This window comes from Pogoniulus pusillus, chromosome 12, assembly GCF_015220805.1.
Source record: "Pogoniulus pusillus isolate bPogPus1 chromosome 12, bPogPus1.pri, whole genome shotgun sequence".
Taxonomy (NCBI): domain Eukaryota; kingdom Metazoa; phylum Chordata; class Aves; order Piciformes; family Lybiidae; genus Pogoniulus; species Pogoniulus pusillus.
Window position 1 is genome coordinate 25,116,676 of NC_087275.1, and position 22,620 is coordinate 25,139,295.

Below are 22,620 nucleotides of genomic sequence, written 5' to 3' on the forward strand. Positions count from 1 at the left end.
AATCACATGTAACAGTAACTTTCTTTCTTGCAAAACGAAGTGGAGCAGTTAGGGTTATGCCATTCCTCTTCTAACATGTTTTCTGATAGCTTGTTATAGCCTCCAGGAAGCATAAGACTGCAAACCGTGGTTGCTAGACCACAGATACCCCACAGATGCTCTTCCTAGCTTCCTAAGTGCCTCATCCAGTCTTTTCTTTAGCACCTCTAGGGACAGTGACTCCACCACCTCCCTGGGCAGCCCATTCCAATGCCAATCACTCTCTCTGACAACAACTTCCTCCTAACATCCAGCCTATACTTCCCCCGGCACAACTTGAGACTGTGTCCCCTTGTTCTGTTGCTGGTTGCCTGAGAGAAGAGGCCAACCCCCACCTGGCTACAGCCTCCCTTCAGCTAGTTGTAGACAGCAATGAGCTCACCCCTGAGCCTCCTTCTCTCCAGGCTAAACAACTCCAGCTCCCTCAGCCTCTCCCCATAGGGTTTGTGTTCCAAGCCTTTCACCAGCTTCGTCGCCCTTCTCAGCACCTCAACATCTGTCTAGAATTGAGGAGCCCAGAACTGGGCTGCATCACCTAGAAACACTGAGTTGGCAACAATGCCTTGCTGTGCTAGATGTTATTCAAAGAAAAGCCCAGCTGCTGGCTGAAAGCTGTTCAGCTTGACTTCAAAGAGAAAATGACAACAATGGACACAGGTAGTCCTAGGAACACAAGCAGTGTCAGCCACCCCAAAAGCAGTACTCCCAGAGTCTTCATCTCCAAGGAAGATCATGGCTGAGCATGTTGGTGCTGACTGGTATGTAGAGAGCAACAACAAACAAAGGGCTAGGGATCTGCCTAGCTAGAAACTTCAGTCACAGTATTTGAGAGCTGCCCTCTGTATAAAATCCTCTTTCAGTTATAGATGGAGGAGAAGAAGGGGTGGAAGTGGTAGTTATGTTAGCCAGAAACTTATTTGAGAGTACTCTTGAGCTGGGTGGAGAACAAGACAAACAAGATGAGAGGTTCCCTTTTCAGTTTGTGTGGCATTTACAAGCTATGCAAAGGCCAGTCCTGGTCAATGTTTCCCACTGATGCTTTCCTTGACAGGAGTAAACACCTGCTCCGCATGCACGGCAGGGGTTTGCTGGCTTGCTCCAGCAGTGTTTTAGCTTCTGATACAGCTTCCTTGTGCAGTTACAAATTGGGAAAGCTGTCCCCATTAGCTGATAACGAACAGCTGCTTTGTTCACTGGCAGGGAGAGAAGAGAAAGTTCCAGCATCTTGAAACAAATTTGCTGGCTGTGGTCATTAGCTGGAGGGAACACCTGTTACTGCTCAAGGGGAAGTGGCCGTCTAAATGGGTTACAGCTTTGCAAACCACTTGAAAGTAACATGAAGATTTTCGTAATCTTGGTTTTGGGGCTAGTTTCTGTTGCTTACGTAAGTGCAAGTGCATCTGTTCAATGTTCCTGTCACTAAGTTACTTGTATCTATCACCTCCTGACCAAGTCTGAGAACTGCAGATTTCTTTGAAGCATGACAATTGAGGTGACCTGGTTTTAATATTCAGGCTTAGAAGCCAAGACTCATATAGTGGCTCTCATGATCCCCCTTCCTGATTACCACTTTAGTGACATGGTCTAGTTGACTGGACAGGGCTGGGTGGTAGGTTGGACTGGATGATCTTGGAGGTCTCTTCCAACCTGGCTGATTTTATGAGGCACTGTTCCCTTTCTGCCAGCCTCAAAGGCACCCTCTCCAAATGCTGCTACAGCAGTCTTTAATCTGTTGCTAACATCTGTGTCTTGTTAACTTGTGGTCAGCCACTCTGCCACCATGGACCTATAAGTTCCCACAGAGAGAGTCAATGCAAAAATTGCTTAAATAGGAGGAATTTGTCTTCAAGACTGTCAACAAGGTACACTGGCAAGCACTCTAAATATACTAATGTAGTGGCCTTGTAGTGCAACACTCAGGCCAGCACTCATATCACTACAGTTATCCTGGAGGAGAGCTGTTATTCAGAGTTCTTGTGGAAAGGCTGCTGGTACAGCAGAGAGTATTACAGGAAGGGACCAAAGTAGTCTGGGCAATGCAGACATGGCTACAGCCCTATTTGTGGTGACAGGGGAAGTTGCATCTGAATCATGTTGTGTGAGACGTGTGTCCCACTGGTGGGAGCTGGATGCAAAGCCCTCGTTCCTTTCCCTGCACTTGCAGTGGGTGCAAGCACTTGTAATATGGGGGGAAAAAAGGAATGTGGAAGCTGGAGATTTTGGGGAAATCCAGCTGGGGATACATACAGAGCTGGGGAGGAGGAGGGAGGGATGGAATGAAGGGATGGCAGCAGCAATCAATAAGAGGATAGAGTGAAATCTAGCTGAGTGGGCAGCAGAGATACATAACCAATTAGCCAGGCAGGAGACTACCAGCAGAAAGGGATGGAATGAGATTAGTGTAGTAGTGAAGGTGAAGAATGGGGCTGGAAAGCATTTGTAAGCTTTCAGCAAGTCTCTCAACACTTTTCCACTCTACTGTAATTAATTTTGCTGCTAGTCTGGGCTGGTTTGTGTGTGGTGAATGTAAATGAGATCAACAGGTTGCTAAGGTCTGCATGAAATGCAAAAGTGAATATGTGGTTTATGACAAGCAGTTACTTTGGCTTCTGTCTGTGGAACTAGCACTGTTGTATACAGTCAAACAAGAGAATCTTGACCCTGCCAATGATTATAACCTTTAGCATCTTAATGTATGCTCAAAGGAAGTTTTATATCATTATCTATATTGATATATAGATATAGATATGTATAGATACACACTTCTGTGTTTGACATGTAAGGGCTTACACTTGACACGAATTCTACAAAGAAGTCATTGAGAAATAAAAAAGTAAAACCAGTCAACAACATTCATCTGCAATGCATACCCCAAACCAGAGGAGGGTCATGAGAAAAAGTGTTGTAATGGGACCCTGACATGATTTCTTGCTTGTTCAAAAGCACCTTGTGTTTCACAGACATTTTTTGGTTTGTTTTTCTCTTTCTAATTTGGTTTAACTCACCATTTGAGGAATGGAAGGCAGAAAGTCCCCACCCAGCAGAGAAAGTCTTACGGGACTCAAAAGAGGAAGACCTATTTTGCAACCAGGGTGGTTTCCCCTGGGACATGCATGATGGTGAGTAGCATTTTTGTTGTAGGTTAAAGCTTAGGAAATCTTAGATTCCATTTGCCCATGTGTACATTTTGCAAGTGTGTACCAGGGAAAGAAGGATGACTAGATGAGACCCAGTACATACTGAGTATGGCCAGATGCTGTGACCCCTCCAAAGCCCCCTTCCAGTTTCCAAGCCCAAAGTGAGGCCAATGGAAACCATAGCTGCCTAGCACCCCACTCAGTCTTTAAATTCAAGACTAACCACAGCGACCCAAAGGACCCAGTGACCATAAAAGGTAGTGACAAATTAGTTAACTGCTTATAGAATCTTAGAATCAGTCAGGGTTGGAAGGGATCACAAGGATCATCTAGTTCCAACCCCCCTGCCATGGCTGGCCAGAGATTGTTTCAGATAATTATGTATGGGCAGACAGAAAATACAAGAAGGGAAGGACAACATGCTGAGCTGAGGTCATGAGATGAACTTTTCAGTTGCTTTGAACTGAACTCCTGATTGCCAGAACAGTTATTTTGCTAACCCAACAACTGCTTTTCTTGCCATCAGCACAGCATTTTTCATTTGAATGGGGAGTTTGTGAAAGTGAATGGAAGGACAGATCAGACATCAGTGGGATTTGTAAACTCTGGTGCAGCATGAGTTAAGAGTACAAGCCAAACAGGCTGTGCTCTTGTCTCTGCTGGTGGTGTCAGGAGTAGCTAAGAGGTTTATAATTCTTTGAGTCATCTATGCAGATAAGGCAGAGTTGGGACCAAAGGTTGCTGTTAAAGAATAGCCTTAATGGGAGATGTGCTTTTATTGTTCAGTGGAAGTGGGGACAATTCTGGAAGAGGCTGAGAGATCCTGGCAAGTGTGGGCAGTGGCAAAGTGTGCCAAAGCAAGCACAGTAGCTCGGTTACTTTGGTGCCCTGCAAATAAGGAGCTTTGTAAAGTTCTGTGGTGGCACTTGACCATTGTCAATGAGACATGGATCTTCCTCAGTCCTGCCTTTAGCCATTCACTGCCACCCACCTCACCCTCCCTCCCTATACTGTCTGTAGAAGCAAGCTTGAGATATCCCTATCATTCAGAAAACCTTGTTGGTGCCACTGCAGCAGGGCCATGATGGCAGATAGCATTAATAGGTGAATTAAAATCTATCCTTCCAAGACTTTTCACATGATGTGGTCATTACACAAATATCCTGTCTTTCTTTGACCCATTGCAATTCCTCTTTGCCCACTTTAGAACTGCATAGAAGCTTTTAAAATCCATTAAAACCAAAGACAAATATTTCAGTGCTATCTGCACAGGATGAGAGCTGTACTGTATTTTAATAGCAATCTTTTCTATTCCACAGAATTATAGAATCAACCAGGTTGGAAGAGACCTCCAAGATCATCCAGGCCAACCTAGCACCCAGCCCTAGCCAGTCAACTAGACCATGGCACCAAGTGCCTCATCCAGGCTTTTCTTGAACATCTCCAGGGACAGTGACTCCACAACCTCCCTGGGCAGCCATTCCAATGGGAAATCACTCTCTGGGAAGAACTTCCTCCTAACATTCAGCCTATACTTCCCCCACCACAACTTGAGACTGTGTCCCCTTGTTCTATTGCTGGTTGCCTGGGAGAAGAGGCCACCCTCCACCTGGCTACAATGTCCCTTCTAGTAGTTGTAGACAGCACGGAAGAAGTTTCTATACTTCTGCTTATATCCCATTCTAGTGTAACAGGTGTGCTTTGATCAGAATTATGTGGCTTTAAATATGGGGTTTTCCCCTTTTTTGAGGGAAAGAAGTGAAAAATTCTCCACCAGCACTTGCCAGAACCTGATATTAATAAATCAGAAACTGTCCTGAAGTAGCGTGGAGTGACATTTTAAATGCTGTAAAGAGAGAACACATCCTGTCTGGCAAGTAGAGGTTTAAAATACGCTATGTGCAACCAGATGGCTACACAAGCTTGTCTGAAATTGCCAGAGACCACCATTTTCTTCTGTAAGAACCTGTCAGCAAGGGTTTGTGCTGTGTAAGAGCTGTCCCAGGGCCGGGCTGTGGAGCTTAGATGTCGCTAAAACTGGACTGAACAGTTGTAGCAGTTTAAGAGATAAGGCTCTATTTTGGTTCTAAATTATAAACAAGAGAGAGGAAATTTCTGGACATGCTTTTGAATACAGAGTGACTGAGTAGGACACTGGTTGTAGAAAATAATGATAAAGTCTGTATCATTAATTGAGTTACTAACTGGTAAAAAAAGCCAATACAGAAACAATTTCTCACTTTGCTTCCATCGCCTTCTGTCTTCCACCTCTTCTACTGCTCCTCTGTGCACGGCTGAACACTAACCTTGGCTGAACTGATAACACATGAGCCTTGCTGGTTTTCTATCTGGGGAGAGAGAAGAAAGTGGTGTTGGCCCCTTGTGGGCTTTCTTTGTCTGGGGAGAGGGGAGGATTTGATTTCTGTGTTATTTCTAAATTGTAAATAATTGTATAACTGTATACTTTTATACATGCTTGTAAATTTAGCTTGCTGTAAAATATAGCTTTATCTTACTTCCAAACCTTCTGAGATAGTCTGGTGATAGCAGTTTTATCTGGGGGGTAATTTTTTAACCTACTGCAACAGTTTAGCAGACTGAACTGTGTGGCTTTTTCAAGGCTTTTTGCATTTGTTTGGTTTGTTTTGTTTTTCTCTATGCTGCAGATTTTAATGCTTTGCTTTGCTCTTGGTATTAGAAGTTCTGCATTTTTTTTTCTTTAAGAAGCTATTTTCTGTAGTTTACATATTGATAGATGTATAGAAGTACTATGTATACATGGAAATAATATATATGTATAGAAGTACTATGCTGTGTATGAGTGTTTTGTACACACCAGAAATTTTATTCATAGCTATTCCATCTACTGCCCACATGATCATTGCTTTCTCAAACCTGTTTCACTGTCAAAGAGGAAGAGCTGAGCAATAGGGTCAAAAGCACTTTAGAATGCTTCAAAAATTACCAGTATTTAGCAACAAGTTTCAGCAGCTTTCAGAATCAGAAATGGCAGTCTTGAAAACATGAAACCTCTTCTTGTTTGGCTTGCTGTACTGTGAATTTGAAGATGAGAAACTTGAAAGTGTTAGAAGCAGTCAAGAGATGGCTCACAACTCATGGGACTTGGTTTGACTCCATCCTCATCAGCACACCACAGCTGGAGTAGGGGTGGGATGGCACTAAGAAATCCAGGTGGTTCCTTTCCATTTTTCTGCTTTCCTAAAGAGGAACAGCTGCCTGTATTATCTCTTGGACAAGACATTTAGGTTCCTATTTGGAAGCCTGAAAGATGCTCATGCAAAGGATATTTCCTAATAGCAAGCATTATGCTTTATTCTTTAAAAGCATTAAGCTTTATGGGTGTAAATTGACTGACAAATGCATATGGCTGCCTAGGCTCTTCAGCAGTCAGTATGAGTAGTAGGAAATAATCGACAGTTAATTGAGAGGAAATCCCAACACACAAATAAAACAGATTTCTACCAAACTGACAGCACCAGGAGGGCAGTGCAGACTTCCCCAAGGTAAAACTTGACTCTTTTACATTACCACAATGCCAAAATAATTCCCAAGAAGCAAAGGGATTTGGATTAGTGTAGCTGAGATTAGAAGTTGGGCTGCACTTCCTGGAGTCCAAATAGAAAAAAGAGATCCAGTCTTTAGACTTTGTATTAAATGGCTTCCACATGTTTGGGAGTTAGAAATTTTCCTTGTTAAAAATGAAATGTACTCCTCGTGGGTCAGCTTCTGAGTGGCTGATGCTCTGCTTGTTGAGTGTCTCAGCTAGGCCCTCAGGTCCACAGAGAAAAACACCTATTCTGGAGCTGTTAAGAGAATGAAAACATGGTCAGGAACTGATGTTTTTCATGGAAATCAATCTTATGTTCTCCAGGTTCTCCAGGAGCTAAAGTTCCAGCAGCTGGATGTTTTTCATGGAAATCAGTCTTATGTTCTATAGGTTCTCCAGGAACTAAAGTAGACCTGGGTGTCTATCCCTTAAAACTTACAACCCCTTAAAACTTGTAAGGCATTTACTGCTGCTCCTAAAACAAACAGTGAGTTAAATCTCAGCTCAGCAAAAGTCACTGAGGACAGGTTTATTGACCTCAGTGGAATCAAGGAAATAGAGCTTCAAAGAGCTTACAGCATAAATTCTTGAAAGGAACTGCTCTGCTTTTTTTCCCTGCTAATTTCAGATGCCCAGCAAAAGGTCATTCATATTCATGGTTTGTTTTTTGAGGTAGAAAGTGGTTTTAGAGTTATTTAGACGTTCCTCTCCTTTCTGCTAGTAGTTTGACTCTGTGCTAGTTTGAAGCTAGCTAGAATGTTTTGGTGAGAAGAACTAGATTACAGGCTGGAAAACAGTGGTGATGTCTACTTCACTCATAGGCTTGCTGAGATGTATAGGAACAAGAAATAAGAACATAGATAATCACTTGTCTTGCTTCTGCTGGGGAACTGGCTGAGCTGCATCTTACTCTAACCTCACTCTCCATTTTGGACTAATCCACTTTGCTTCCTAACCCCCTGGCCGAATCTCCTTTCTTCCTTGGGACTGGGGTAAAGTTTAGAGAGGTAGGGGGAAGGTGAAGGGGCGGCTCGGAGCCCCTCCTGGGGACTCAGGTTTCTGGGAGGGGAGTTGTGTTTCTGTATTACCTTTTACCCTGTCTATGTCTGTCTATAACTGTATATACTGTAGATATCTGCTTGTATATTGTGCTAGCTGAAAATAATAAGCTTCATTCATATTTCCAGAGCTGGCTGAGTCTTGTCTGGGTGATTTCCAAAGTGTGGGAGGGGGTGGGGAACACCCAAACCATCACATCCTCTCCATGAAGTACCTCACAAAAAAAGGGATTTTTTTTTTCAATTGTAGGTTAAAATAATTTGGTCAAGACCATCAACCATGTCTCTGCTGAACCAAAAACAGAAAATACCTGGAGATTGTTAGGAAAATAATGCTCCTCAAACTTTAACAGCCAAAGGGACAAGACTGTGCTGTTATGGCATTTACATAGAGGAAGCCCACAGATACTATCAGTTTGTACAGGTTTACCCAGGATGCTGTCCTGCAATAGTTCTGAACTCATTTTCCCAGTTAGGTCTTCCATATAAGGTTTTCTGCTTAAGGCCTGTGATCACATCTTTCTCTTCATCATGATGCACTACAAAGTGAGTGGCCTGTGGGAAACGGAATACAAAGGGCAACGTAAAGACAGAGTTAGATATGGCAGCATTATGTTCTGCTAACAAAAAACAATGATGTCAATACAGACCGAATTATTTCCTGAATGAGAGTATGGAGTTAATGGTAATGGAATCAATGGTAATTAGAAAGGAAAACTTAACACTGGTGAATGTTAGCTTTTCATTCTAATGACCATTAATGCCATATTCTCATTCAGGAAATAATTTGGTCTGTCTTGACATTGTTGGTTTTGTTAAGAGAACATACATTCTGTTAACAATCAGTGGCTAGTTCCTCCTTTTCCCCAGATTGGGTGATCTCAAGAGTTAAAACCATGCACCATTGGGCAAGGCAATTAATTATGTGTCACAAAACCATAGATTCACTAAGGCTGGAAAAGACCTTTAAGATCAAGTTCAACTGTAACCCAGCTACCAGAACCACTGAACCATATCCTGAAGCACCACATCTATAGACTTCTTGAACACCTCCAGGCATGATGACTCCATCACCTCCCTGGGCAGCCTGTTTCACAGCCTCACTACTTTCTCAGTAGTTTTTCCCAATGTCCAGCCTAAGTCTCCTTTGGCACAACTTAAACCCACTCCTTTTGTCATGAACCACTTTAGTCTAATATTTGCAAAATAAAGCTGTAAGAATTCACCAAAACTTCCCCTTCAGCTACAATAATACAGAACCCTTGACCTTGGTGATGTCCTGACAGTTTGATCTCTGGAAAGTTCGATCCATATGAGGAGGTCTTCTCCACCCTCCCTGTGTAACTTTCACACAGACCAGATAAGCTAAGTAAAGCTGGGAAGAGAAGATGTGGTGGAAGTTCTGCATCTCAAGCAAAGCTTGCATGACTTCTCTTATTCCAGTTCCCATTTGCATGTGTGATAACTTCTTACCTTGCTTCCACCTTCCCTGTCCATCTAGCTGAGTTACAGCACTTTAGACATACAATGAGATTTGCAACAGTGAGATCCAAATACATGGAAACATCACTAAAAGTAACAGATTAAGCACCTTTCCTGACTCAATCACACATTCTCAAGTGGTTCGTGGAAGAGCTGCTTCTTTTTATCCCCAAGTCACCAACATGCATGGGACCAGATAGGGAACCTAAGAGTCCTGAAACAAACAGGTCTGGCATTGCTCAAACTTTGTGTGTTAGTTTCCCAGTCCCAGGTGCAATTAATTCTGCTTTAAGCAGCATTAGCTGTTTTAGAGATATTCGTGTGGCCAGCTAAAGCTGCTGCTGTGAGGAAAGCCTTCTTCCCAGAGAGCACAGCCAGAGTAAACCAGAAAGGAGGTCAGAATGCATGCTAGCAGCTGATCCCATGTAACTTCTGATGGATAATACACGTCTGCATTTAAGCTTCCAAGACTCAGATGGAGGCCCAGGATAAAGACCATTTGGACATTTTCCAAAGCAAAACAGATTTGCTGACATCAACTTCATTGCATATGTAAGTGGTTATCTTCCACCCTGTTGTTACCTGAGTCTCATCCCAGCCTGTAAGGTAGATGTTGTAGCTGAGAAAGTCTGCATTATTTCTTTCCTGCATCTGAGCCTCCAGAGACTGCAAGAGGTCAGCAAACCATTCAAAGGCATGAGTGTCCCTGCAAAGCCAGTAGAAATAAATCTGGAAGAGACAAGAGTGAGCTGTCACAGGACATAAGCACTTGTGGTTTTCTGGTTATACATCTGCTGCCAGACTGAGGATTGTAGAGTTCTTGTAGAAAGTGGCCTGACCAGTAGATAGGCAGGCTGGTATTGAAGCTGTGCAGGAGTTTTGATGCGATCAGGGTTGCAAAGTAGAATGAGTGACTGCAAGAACAAGGAAACATTTTTGTATTTCTCATCCACCAGCAGGTTATGTTATTTAATTATTGATGTTTCCCCACTTACATCCTTATAAAAACATTTATTAGGATATAAATTAATGATTTAGAGGTAGAGTCTATCTTCCTGCCTCCTCACAGGCAAGAGAAACTAAAGCAGGTAACAAAACCTGTTCTGTCCTCTGCACAGGGGCTTTCCAGAGGCAGGATAGGGGAACAGGTTGGTAGCAGTGCTCTTCCATTGGCATGAAGTTGCTCTCTGTGCTTAGGGAAGGAATGCAATATTTACATGGGCTGTATTAGTGCCTTGGACTTTGTGCTTCTCAGGCAGATTGAACAGCATCTTCACTGCAGGAAAAAAATCTCTGGGGCCACAATCAGGATCTGCATGTGTGACTTCACTCATACACTATTTTTCCTTTCATTCTCTTTTAGCTTTTGACCATCATCCTGCTTCCCTGTCTGCTACCTTTGTGAGGCAATAGGACTTTTCTCTTAGGACTCACATGTGTCTGGAGCCAGGTCACCTCTTCTGAGGCTATTCTGAGTTGAGCTGTCAGCCCTTGAACAAGTACAGAATCACCGAATTAACCAGGTCGGAAAAGACCTTTGAGATCATTGAGTCCAACCTGTCACCTAATACCTTCTAATTAACTAAACCATGGCACTAAGTGCCTCATCCAGTCTCCTTTTAAACATTTCCAGGGATGGTGACTGCACCACCTCCTTGGGCAGCCCATCCCAATGGCCAATGACTCTTTCTGTGACGAACTTCTTCCTAACATCCAGACTAATCCCACCCTGTTGCAGCTTGACTGTGTTCTGTCACTGTTTGCCTGGCAGAAGAGACCAACCCCCACCTGGCTACAACCTCCCTTCAGATAGTTGTAGACAGCAATGTGGTCTCTGTGAGCCTCCTCTTCTTGAGGCTGAACAACTCCAGCTCCCTCAGCTGCTCCTTGTAGGGCTGTGCTCCATCCCCCTCATCAGCCTTGTTGCCCTTCTCTGGACATGTTGAAGCACTTCAACATCTTTCTTAACTGAGGGGCCCAGAACTGGACACAGTACTCAAGGTGTGGCCTAACCAGTGCTGAATACATGCGGTTGAAAGAGACTTCAAAGATCATCCAGTCCAACCCTTGACTGAGCCATGTCCCTATGCCCTAGCATTGGGTACAGGATCTTTGCACAGTAGATTCCTGAATGCTTCTTCTCACCACAAAAAGGGAAAAAAACCCTGCTATTTTCTTTCTTAAGATTAAAAAAAGAAGAGTTATTACATCCCCCCCTATTTTAAATTAAAATCAGTTGCTAACATCTATGTCAGCCAATACAATAGTTGATGAATCTTAAAAGCATGCTGCAATTTGTGGCTCCATAATTAGCATTTGCCTTATGGCTGAGCTCTCCACTCCATGGAATTTAATTACATGACCCTTTTGTAAGTGGAGGACATTGGTTCTGGGAAAGTGGACATGTACCTTCTTCAGTTTGAGGTTAGTTGCATCGTGGCAGTATTTGTACCAGACAGACTTGAGTACAGATGCAAAGGGAGTGACCCCTATTCCAGCTCCAACAAGCATAACAGTTTCATATCTGAATACATCCTCGCTTGCTGTTCCAAAGGGGCCATCCACAGCTATCCTGAAATTGAAAGTACACTTAATAAATCAATAGCAAATATTTATGAGTGCCATTTAAAAGAATAATAAATGAAATGTTAAGATATTTGTCTGCTACAATGAATATTTGGGCTGAATATTAATCATCAAAATATGGGGTGAAGTAGATAGGAAGAAACTGTAAAGGGCCATCTAAGGCCCACATCTGTGATGGAAGTAGTTAAGGATTGTATCACAGGTGCCACCAAAGCAGTTGTGCAAAAATTAAACTGTCATAGGTGTTGGTTGACTTTACCATGGAAACTCTTTGTACCTACTTGGGCAGCTTCCATGCTTCCTGGAACTCTTGCTTATCACACCCACAGGCATTGAACAAGCCCTCTGTCCAGTCTCCTACAATACGGATGTGAATGCTGAAGTAATCCTCTTCTGGAGCAGAGGTTAATGTAAATGGATGCCATTCCAGTTTAGACACTGCTGGACACTTGACAAAAATGTATTGCCCAACCTCCATCTTGAAGCCCTTCTTCATCATCTGGAGCTCAATTGTCTTGAAAGGATGAATGACCACCTACAGAGGGACAAAGGAAAAACAAAGGGAAAACAACAAGGCTGGCTTCACTTTTCACTGGATGTGTCTGCATCCTCCATTTTCAACATCATCCTCTGCTAGCAGAGTAAGGTGAAGTTTCCAGACAGAACCGTGAGGAACAGCACCTGACAACCAGATGAAAAACTGAAGATGCTGAATTTTTGGTTGAAGTATTTTTTCACACCATGCTTGCACTCAGTCCAAAAGGGACAGGTCAGATTGGCTGATCTTGTAATACATCACCAAATCTACGTGTATGTATGTTGTTAATTCCAGAGGCACCTTACACAGTGGCACACATCATGAGGGTAGTGAAACACTGGAACAGGTTGCCTTGGGAGGTGGTTGAGGCCCCATCCCTGGAGATGTTCAAGGTGAGGCTCAACAGGGCTCTGGGCAACCTGATCCCCCTGTCAGTAAGGGAAATGCTTTCTTTGATGAGAATTGCAGTTGGCATTTTAGTGGTTACTAGAGTTACAGCAAGATATTTTCCCATGAGTGATTTTGATCTAGTTGGGGATGTCTCTGCTGACTGCAGAGGGGATTGGACTAGATGACCTTTACAGGTCTCTTCCAACCCAAACTATTCTATGATTCTATGATTCTGTGATAGTGTTAATAGACTGGGCTGTATAAATAGAGGCAAAACCATAAGGCTATCATGCAGATAGGGAATTGGATAGGTAGCACAACTGGAAACTCATGGTTTTGTGTTATAGCTGTGTGAGAACTACAACATGAGCATTTGCATTCTGCTTGTCTTTAGCCAAGGATAAATAGAAGCAATATCTTAGAAGCAAGGCTAGTATTTCCATCACTGGATTTTTAATCCTAAACTTACCTGCCAGGGTGGGTTTCATTTTTCAGAAGAGATATTTTTTAATGCAAGTATCAGTAATAGTGCTTAAGACTGTGGAAGAAATGATCTGCCAAGAGAGAACTAAGCAGATGCCATAGACACATGGTGTAGAAATGGCTCAGAGGTATTTTGGTAAAATTACCAAGAAGCACCTTAGTATATAGGAGCCTTCTGACATGTCAGCATTGTTTCAGGGCACAGTAGAGTCACCCCCAAACACTGCTGTGATCTGAATAGGGCATGCCATAGAATCATAGAATCAACCAGGTTGGAAGAGACCTCCAAGATCATCCAGCCCAACCTATCCCCCAGCTCTATCCAGTCAACTAGACCATGGCACTAAGTGCCTCATCCAGTCTTTTCTTGAAGACCCCCAGGGATGGTGACTCCACCACCTCCCTGGGCAGCCCATTCCAATGCCAATCACTCTCTCTGGCAACAACTTCCTCCTAACATCCAGCCTATACTTCCCCCAGCACAACTTGAGACTGTGTCCCCTTGTTCTGTTGCTGGTTGCCTGGGAGAAGAGACCAACCCCCACCTGGCTACAGCCTCCCTTCAGGTAGTTATAGGAAGTTTCATGGAAACACAAGGAGGGTTTTTTTTGTCCACAGGATGCAGCACAGTGCCACGAGACAAAATTCCACTGGCAAGGCCAAGGTACTTTCTATTTGTTTGAGTTTAGTGCCATGCTAATTTGGCTGCCAGACTTTTAGGATCAGTATTAACATCTCTGCAACACGGCATGGGGAATGGAAGCTCAGCATTAACTTTCCTCACACAAAACATGCATCTCATAACTCTCAGGAGTAATTTGTTCTGTTGAAAAAGAAGAGCTAATATTTGAATAGTTCTGGAAACAAAGATTTGCTATCTTATATTACTCTTAAGCCCATGGGAGTTCTACATAGGTGATTTTTTCACTCAATAGAAAGAAAATTAATTTCTCTTTCCTGTGTCTTAGCTAACATCCTCCTCTTGCGCTCTTTATGGGCAGGGTACAGTTAGAGGTTAGCATCAAGAGAGAGGTTAACATCACAATAGAAGCCAGAACAATCTTCTCCCTGTCTGCTGTGTAGGAGCTGCTGACTTTACTGCTCCTTTTGGAAAGCTTGGTAATGCTTTGCCTGGTGTAAACCATAGCATCAACACATACCTTTGTGATAACAACCTTCTGTTGTGACCTCCACAACCGTACCAACCTCTCACACAGGTACAAACACATGGGACCTATTACCCATTTCCATGTCTGTAAGCAGAATAAAACAGGAAGTCAAATTATGATGAGGTAAACTTAGATTAGATCAAGTCCTGGAAACATTATAAGCAGAAATGGAAATGAAGTTGTCTAGGCTCTTTATCAACCAGAGTAGGAAACTTTTAAGAGCTATGACACCCTCCACATTACTTCTTGCCAGAAAGGCAAATGCTTTCTTTGTTGAGAGTTGCAGTCAGCATTTTAGTGGTTACTAGAGTTACAGCAAGATATTTTCCCCTGAGTGATTCTGCATTTGTCTGAAAAATAAGGTAACTCAGTGAAACGTGGAATAAAGCTCTGAACATATTATTGACCCAGGACCATATTACTGCAGGAAAAGATGTTGATTCTGTTAACAGAGCAGTCTAAAATGTGGACAAACAGCCAGCCTGGTTAGTCAATAAAAGCTGAAGTTTCAAGCTGCATTTCCAGAGGCATTAATTTTCTGTTAATGACCATTAGTCCGTTAATTAGGCAAAGCTTTTCATGCTGTGGATTATAGCACTTCCTAGAAATCCCCACAAGCCACAAAATAACATTCTGTGTGAACAGTTCTCAGATACCATTTGCTCTTTGGCTTTGCCTGTTCATGGTGGCCATTTTACAGTACAGTGGAAGCGAGCTGCCTCTCTGTCTGTAGTCCGTGTCTGTTTATAATCCATTGTGGTGAAATCTCTTCTGTATTTCAAGAGAGCTGCCGCTGAGGAGCAGTGGGGGTTACAGAGCTGCTTTTCTACAGCAAGTGCAGGAGTCGCTTAACAAAAAGAGGAAACCATAAACATGTTCAATTGGATTTACACTCAAGGCAACTCTTCTTACCATAGGAGGATTCCCTGAAAACTTGGGGATTGGGCATGCCCCCTCCTTCCCCCAGCGAGAGAAGTTCTTGTAGCAGATCTCTGGATTATGTTCATCCAGGCTCTCATCTGTCTGCCCCCGTACAATGCGCCTGGAAACAAACGCAAATCAGTGAGGCAATGAAAAGAAAACTAAGGTATCCAGGTCTCTTATTTCCATTCCATTTATCTACTACAGTGTTTATGTGGAGTTGTGGACCTCTGTCTGCAATGCTACAGCTTTGTTACAGATATACTACTTTAACCAACCCACAGAATTGCTATGTAAGTGATAAAAATAGGAAGGAAATTTTGTTGGGCAAAATAATGACTACAAAGTCAGGTAAGGAACTGAGATGTGTGTTCATGACTATTTGCAGGACGTGGTCACAATAGGAAAGCTTCATTCTTTCCATGGCTATCTGAACCAATACAAATATACTCTCTTGTCTTCAATAAAACCAAACCTGGCATGAGAAAGGTAATCGATTTCCTAGTGACCAGGAGAGAAATTACTTCTATCGTTTATCTCAGAGATCACAGAATGCCAGGGGCTGAAGGGACCTCAAAAGATCATCCTGTCCAACCCCTCTGCCAGAGCATGATCACCTATACCAGATCACACAGGAATGCACCCAGGCAGGTCTGGAATATCTCTGGGGAAGGAGACTCCACAAGCCCCTGGGCAGCCTGTTCATTTTCTGTCACTCTCACAGGGAAAAAAAATCCTCCTTGTGTTTCCATGAAACTCCCTATGCCTCAGCTTCTACCCATTGCCCCTTGTCCTGTCATCAGGCACCATCAAGCAGAGCCTGGCTCCATCCTCTTGGCATTCACTCTTTACATATTTATAAACTTGAACAAACTCATCCCTCAATCTCCTCCTCTCCATGCTAAAGACCCCCAGGTCCCTCAGTCTCTCCTCCTAAGGAGGATGTTCCGCTCCCTTAATATTTTTTGTGGCTGCACTGAACTCTTTCAAGCAGTTCCCTGAGGTCCTTCTTGAGCTGAGGGGCCCAGAGCTGAACACAATGTTCCAGGGCAGAGAAGGCTAGGAGAACCTCTCTCAATCTACTAACCACAGCCCTTCTCATACACCCCAGGATGCCATTGGCCTTCTTGACCACAAGAGCACATTGCTGGTTAGTGGTCATCTGTCAATCGACTAGGACCCTCAGGCCCTTTTCCCCTTCACTGCTCTCCAGAAGGTCAGTCCCAAACCTATCCTGATCCACGGAGGACTTCTTCCTACTTACATTCTTCCTTCAACCCTTCCTCTCCCTCTAAAGCTGTGGAGCAGCCTCTCAGTTGGTTGTGAATGAACACAAATGCTTCTGACACAAAGCATCTATGCCAGCTACACCAGCTTGTGCCAGCTGATGATCTGGCCTCTATAATTTTGCATGGTTAAGATTTTCTGTGTGGTTTATTGTTGCTGTTGCTTGTTTTATTTTGGGGAAGCCTGACAGCATCAGTTCAGCTGCATTTCAGGGGCAGAGCTAGTGCTGAATGATAGTTTTTAAGGGTCACGATATATTCCTATCTCGTTCACTGCTTCCTGCCTCTGTTCTGCTAACCTCAGAGGTGCGTGAGAATCCCCCAAATGATGTCAGTTAGATGAGGGTCATAGTAGAGAGGTTCAGATTAAGATATCCTGGCTTTTCCTAGGAACTGTCTGATTTGGATTGGGTTGTTCAGTTTTATGCCAATATGATGTAGTTGATACCTTCTTCCCAGGACTTCTCTTTCTGGTTTTCTAGCTCAGTTTCCATTAACTGGACTAGGTTTCTGATCTTTCAAAAAATCCAGGGTACCTAAGTTCTATGTATCCTAGCTTTAAGTACCAAATATGTCAGAGGATTAGAATCATAGAATCATAGAATCATAGAATGAACCAGGTTGGAAGAGACCTCCAAGATCATCCAGGCCAACCTAGCACCCAGCCCTATCCAATCAACTAGACCATGGCACTAAGTGCCTCATCCAGTCTTCTCTTGAAGACCCCCAGGGACGGTGCCTCCACCACCTCCCTGGGCAGCCCATTCCAATGGGAAATCACTCTCTCTGTGAAGAACTTCTTCCTAATATCCAGCCTATACCTACCCTGTGTCCCCTTGTTCTATTGCTGGTTACCTGGGAGAAGAGGCCACCCTCCACCTGGCTACAATGCCCTTTCAGGTAGTTGTAGACAGTAATAAGATCACCCCTGAGGAGAAAGCCTGTGTACAGTCTTGAAAGTTAAAACACTGCACTGGTCATAAATATTGCTAATGAACCTCTTCCTCATTAAAAAGCTTGATTAACATCTTACCAGACAAATAACGGGAAAGAATGACAATGTCCCAGGAGCATCACGAGTTGCAATATGTGGGGATATTACCAGTCACAGTTTACTTCCCCCTGGGTTCAGCTGCCCTCCAGGATGAGTTACGGGAACAGGAGGAGCCCATTTCCTGCCACTCCTCACCCCATTGCTTAAGGGAAAGTGGGCCTGAAGGCTTTAGCCTTGCCCTGTGCTCCATGCAAGGATTGACAATCTCAGTACACTGTATAAGAGAAAGAAAACACTTTGCTTCCCTTACAACTCAGTGTGGATGCTCTTCCAGTACTATAATTAAGCTTTCAGTAGTATAGCCTTATAATTTACTTCTTTTGCTGTCAGAAGTTTCACTTTAGCTTCCTAGGCAGAGTGATCTGAATCTCTCCTCTTTACACCTACTCTGATGGGAAGTTTGGGATATTTGTTTGCGAAAGAGAGCTCATGAACAAAAAGCATGAGTGCTCTGAAAGTACTGTATCAGCTCCTAATGGACAAGGATCTACCCCTTCAATTATCTTCTCTTTGGTTTGGTGTCTGTGTATACATATATGTGGGAATATATACATGTGTACAGCACAGTCTTTTGTCTTCTGAGGAAAACTGACATCTACCCCTCTATCCAACATGTCACTTTGAGACTCTCAGATCATATTTGTTCCATAACATCCATCTTTGCACAGCCATGATGCTTTCCTTGAGTGTAACAAGCCTTTGGGGTTTGTTTTTTTTTTCTATACTAGTAGTTTTTCTGAACTCAAAATGTCCTTCTTGCCTTTAAGGTGAGGGAGCTGAGGTTGTTTAGCCTGGAGAAGAGGAGGCTCAGGGGTGACCTCATTGCTGTCTATAACCTCATTGCTGTCTACAACTACCTGAAGGGACATTGTAGCCAGGTGGGGGGTGATCTCTTCTCCCAGGCAACCAGCAATAATAGAACAAGGGGACACAGCCTCAAGTTGTGCTGGGGAAAGTATAGGCTGGATGTTAGGAGGAAGTTGTTGGCAGAGAGAGTGATTTGCATTGGAATGGGCTGCCCAGGGAGGTGGTGGAGGCACCATCCCTGGAGGTGTTGAAGCAAAGCCTGGATGAGGCACTTAGTGCCATGGTCTAGTTGACTGGCTAGGGCTGGGTGCTAGGTTGGCCTGGATGATCTTGGAGGTCTCTTCCAACCTGGTTGATTCTATGATTCTATAAGTGAGAGCACCAAGTTCACAGACAGAAAGCATCCTTCCCTTTACAGATAATAATATTTCTGTGTTTATATCTGTCCAAAATACAGCTGAACTTCTCTGACAGCCACATTCGTCTCCAATGCTGCCCAAACTCTTGCCTTCTTTAGTATGGTGTAATAAAATGGTGGAAGCACACTAAATGTGAAAGTAAATAAAAGGTCAACTTGTATGAAATGCCTGCTCCTAAATGGCCTCTAGGAAGAGCAATTCTTGCTTTCTGACAGCATTGTGTAGTAATTACTGGGGCAGCTTTGGACATTTTGCCAGTAATTGTGCAGTATTTGCTGCAGGACCCAGCCACTAGTTTTCCTTCAATGGGTTTTGCTCAAACCTTCTTGTTTTGGAAGTTGGAATGGATAAATCTGCTGGTGGTGACTCTCATCTGCCTTCTATTTTTGTCCTTCCTGTTGTAGTTTCATATTTGTCTTCTCTCTATCACTACTGGACTGAGAGGAAGTGTTTTTGAATAGTCATGTGTGCTAGGCATTTTTAAAGCACACTTTCTAGTGATCCTGGAATTTCCTTCAAAATGGACAATATAGCATAATTATGAACTATGAAACCTGGCTTGGATGCTTGAACTGTTTCCCCCCACCTCTACCCAGCACTTACATGGTTTTACAAAATGGAATTAAAGCCAAATTTTCTAAAACTGCCATTTAATCCCTTCTGAAATGCTACAGATATTGAAGTTCATCCAAGTCTGAAAGATAAATCTTTGTCATTATAGTTTTCATTTACCCAACAGAATTCTAGACTGTGTATCATTTTCATCCTAATGTGTGTGATGCAATTCTTTTTATGAGAGAAAGACAAATTAACCATTAGAAACAGGAGCTGAATATCAGTGAGCTTAAGTATGAATAACCACAAAGATGATTAAGGGAATGGAACATCTCTTACGAGGAGAGACTGAGGGAGCTGGGGCTCTTTAGCTTGGAGAGGAGGAGATCAAAAGGTGACATATGTAAAGGGTGAGTGCCAAGAGGATGGAGCCAGGCTCTGCTTGGTGATACCTGATGACAGGACAAGGGACAATAGGAAGTTTCATGGAAACATGAGGAGTATTTTTCTCCCTGTAAAGGTGACAGAAGACTGGAACAGGCTGCCCAGGGGCATTGTGGAGTCTCCCTCTCTGGAGATATTCAAAACCTGCCGGGGTGCATTCCTGTGTGATCTGGTACAGGTGATCCTGCTCTGGCAGGGCAATTGGACTGGATGATCTTTTAAGGTCCCTTCCAACCCTTGACATTCTGTGATTCTTTGAATATCAGTGAGTTTAAGTCTTGTATGAGGCGCATTAATAGGTTGTTGCATGTGTCAGTGTAGGCTCTCAGACTCTCTGTTGGACCATTACCACCCTCAAACCACCCTGCTGCCTAAAGTCTCTATACTTGTGTGTGTTGAGAGCAGTACATTAAGAGACAGCAGTTATCATGCATTCATTGTGTGACAAGCGTGGATACTCACCCAGCACCATGGATGACAAGGCCAATAAAGAAGATGACAAAGAGATGGTGAGTGTACCAAAACACTTCGAAATACGACCTGCGGATGGTTTTGGTGGATGATGTGATGATGAGTATGAGGACCAGCGTGATGACAACACCAGTGAGACCAGCCAAGTATGTGAAAGCCACATAGAGGCCTCCCACGGGATTCTGTGAAAGAATTGCACACATTGGGCTGAGGAAAGGGCTACACCAAAGCAGAGCCTCTGTCTTAATGCCAAATGCTTTGTCTTGTTGCAAGGCTAAGTTATGCTCTGTGAGTTTGTCTGTGAACAATGTCAAAATCCCTCTCCAATTTCGCTGCAGTGCAGATTTACTTTTACTAAAGTAAGAGGAAGTAGAGAGAAAAAGATTTCCACTGGTTCACACCCTGAATATTTTAGCACTTCTCAGCAGTTCGAGCGTGGAGAAGGTGAACACATTTGCAGAGTCCTCTACTAAAACCTGGAATTCTACATCCATGTTTAGGGAGCGAAATGAAAACTCTCTTTTTCAGTGGCATTGTGGGGCTGTGGGTCTTGCAACTTGTACCCAGACAGGGTTTTCAGTGCTTCTGAGGATAGGGGAAGGTCCTTAGTTTTGTTTTTTATAACCTGACCTTAAGCAGACCAAAACTTTTAGGTAAAAACTTTTGCCTTAATTTCTGTATTCCTTTCTATGTGCCATGTCTACCCTAGTCAGAAGACCGCTTTACATGGTATTTGTGTTGGCATCTACTTTCAAATTCTCTGGTGAAAAAATGTTGAGTATTTAAATTCTCCTCGAACACTCCATCCAGTTCTGGTGTTCTCATCATAAAAAGGACACAGAACTGCTGTAGTGAGTCCAGAGGAAGGCCGCAAAGATGATCCAAGGGCTGGAACACTTTGGCTATGAGGGTAGGCTGAGGCAGCTGAGGTTGCTCAGCCTAGAGAAGTCTGGGGGGGCCTTAGAGCTGCCTTCCAATACCCTAGAGGAAGGCTGGAGAAGGACTTTTCATAAGGGAGTCTAGCAATAGGACAAGGGGGAATAGTTTTAAGCCTAGGGAGAGTAGGTCTAGACTGCATTTTAGGAAGAAGTTCTTTAATACAAGGGTGGTGGCACTCTGGAATAGGATGCCCAGGGAGGTTGTGGATGCTTCCTGCCCAGGGGTGTTCAAGGTTAGGATGGATGATGCTTTGAGCAACCAAGTCTAGTTGAGAGGCATCCTTGCCCCTGTAGGGCAAGTTGGAGCAGATGATCTCTAAGGCCTCTTCCAACCTAAGCCATTCTATGATTTTGTGATAATATAGATATTTCCTGGTAATATGTAAGATTTCCTGATAAATATAGAAGAAAAAATCATACAAAGTTTCACTGCAGGATGGCCCTAGACCCAGACTGTGCACAGCAGGAATAGTCCTTCTGATCAAATACTCTTGTATGAATCCCCAGCCAAGTGTCATAATGACTTCTCACAGCTCAGTGCCACTTACCCCAATAGTTTGTCTAAAGAAGTTGATGTAGCTTTCACCTGGCTTGTCACCAAGGCTAGAAAGTGCAGCTGCCAGAGTTCCTTCCTCCTCAACACGGGCTTGCACGCTCCACTCTACGTTGAATAAATGTGCAATGGTGTGGATGGCTGGGAGTGACACAAAGACATAACCAGGATTAAGCACAAGATACTCAGTGGGTAATCACTCAGTGGTTCAGGATGGCATTTGAAACTTTGCAACATTTGTCAGCTGCAGTTAAAACCTCTGCCACTCATCATCACAATTTCAGATGACTGATGTGGTTTACTGTTAAAGATTTACCATCTGGAGCTAATGTTTTTGTGGGTTTTTTTTCCTTGTTTGTTTGGGTTTTCTTGAGAAAAAGGAAAGAAGTAAGAGAAGTTTCCAGGATGCCTTTGTTCAACCAAGACTTTCAACAACTCAAGTAGTAGTACAATGATACCTGGAAACTGAGGAATAGGATGACTTAAATTATTTGTTAGGCTCATCCATGGTTTCTGTATAAGAGCCAAGCAGCAAACTGGGATCTCTTTGGTATCACATTTGCTGTTGGTGTTTTGTTCTGCTGTATTGCTAATAATCTCTCATAATGTTCTTGCTGAGCTGGATGTATCCATAAACCTCGTAGAACTGAGGTGTTACCCAGTACTTCCACCACACATTGCTGCAGGGCTAAGCTCCACAATACTTTCCTACGTGTTTTCCC

At 43.3% G+C, this 22,620-nt stretch overlaps 1 protein-coding gene across 1 annotated transcript in view; it reads right to left on the bottom strand.

Annotated features, from left to right (window-relative positions):
- Nucleotides 1-6,013: 6,013 nt before the first annotated feature.
- LOC135179877 (cytochrome b-245 heavy chain) overlaps nucleotides 6,014-22,620 on the bottom strand; it is a 29,395-nt gene continuing 12,788 nt past the window's right edge. The window contains exons 5-13 of the mRNA XM_064151941.1: nucleotides 21,894-22,039; nucleotides 20,399-20,589; nucleotides 15,363-15,492; nucleotides 14,442-14,534; nucleotides 12,152-12,405; nucleotides 11,694-11,856; nucleotides 9,867-10,013; nucleotides 8,233-8,357; nucleotides 6,014-7,000 (exon numbers count right to left, since the gene is read on the bottom strand). Of these exons, the coding sequence (XP_064008011.1) occupies nucleotides 6,874-7,000; nucleotides 8,233-8,357; nucleotides 9,867-10,013; nucleotides 11,694-11,856; nucleotides 12,152-12,405; nucleotides 14,442-14,534; nucleotides 15,363-15,492; nucleotides 20,399-20,589; nucleotides 21,894-22,039 (1,376 nt within the window). The 3' untranslated portion in view covers nucleotides 6,014-6,873. The remainder of the gene's footprint in view (nucleotides 7,001-8,232; nucleotides 8,358-9,866; nucleotides 10,014-11,693; nucleotides 11,857-12,151; nucleotides 12,406-14,441; nucleotides 14,535-15,362; nucleotides 15,493-20,398; nucleotides 20,590-21,893; nucleotides 22,040-22,620) is intronic.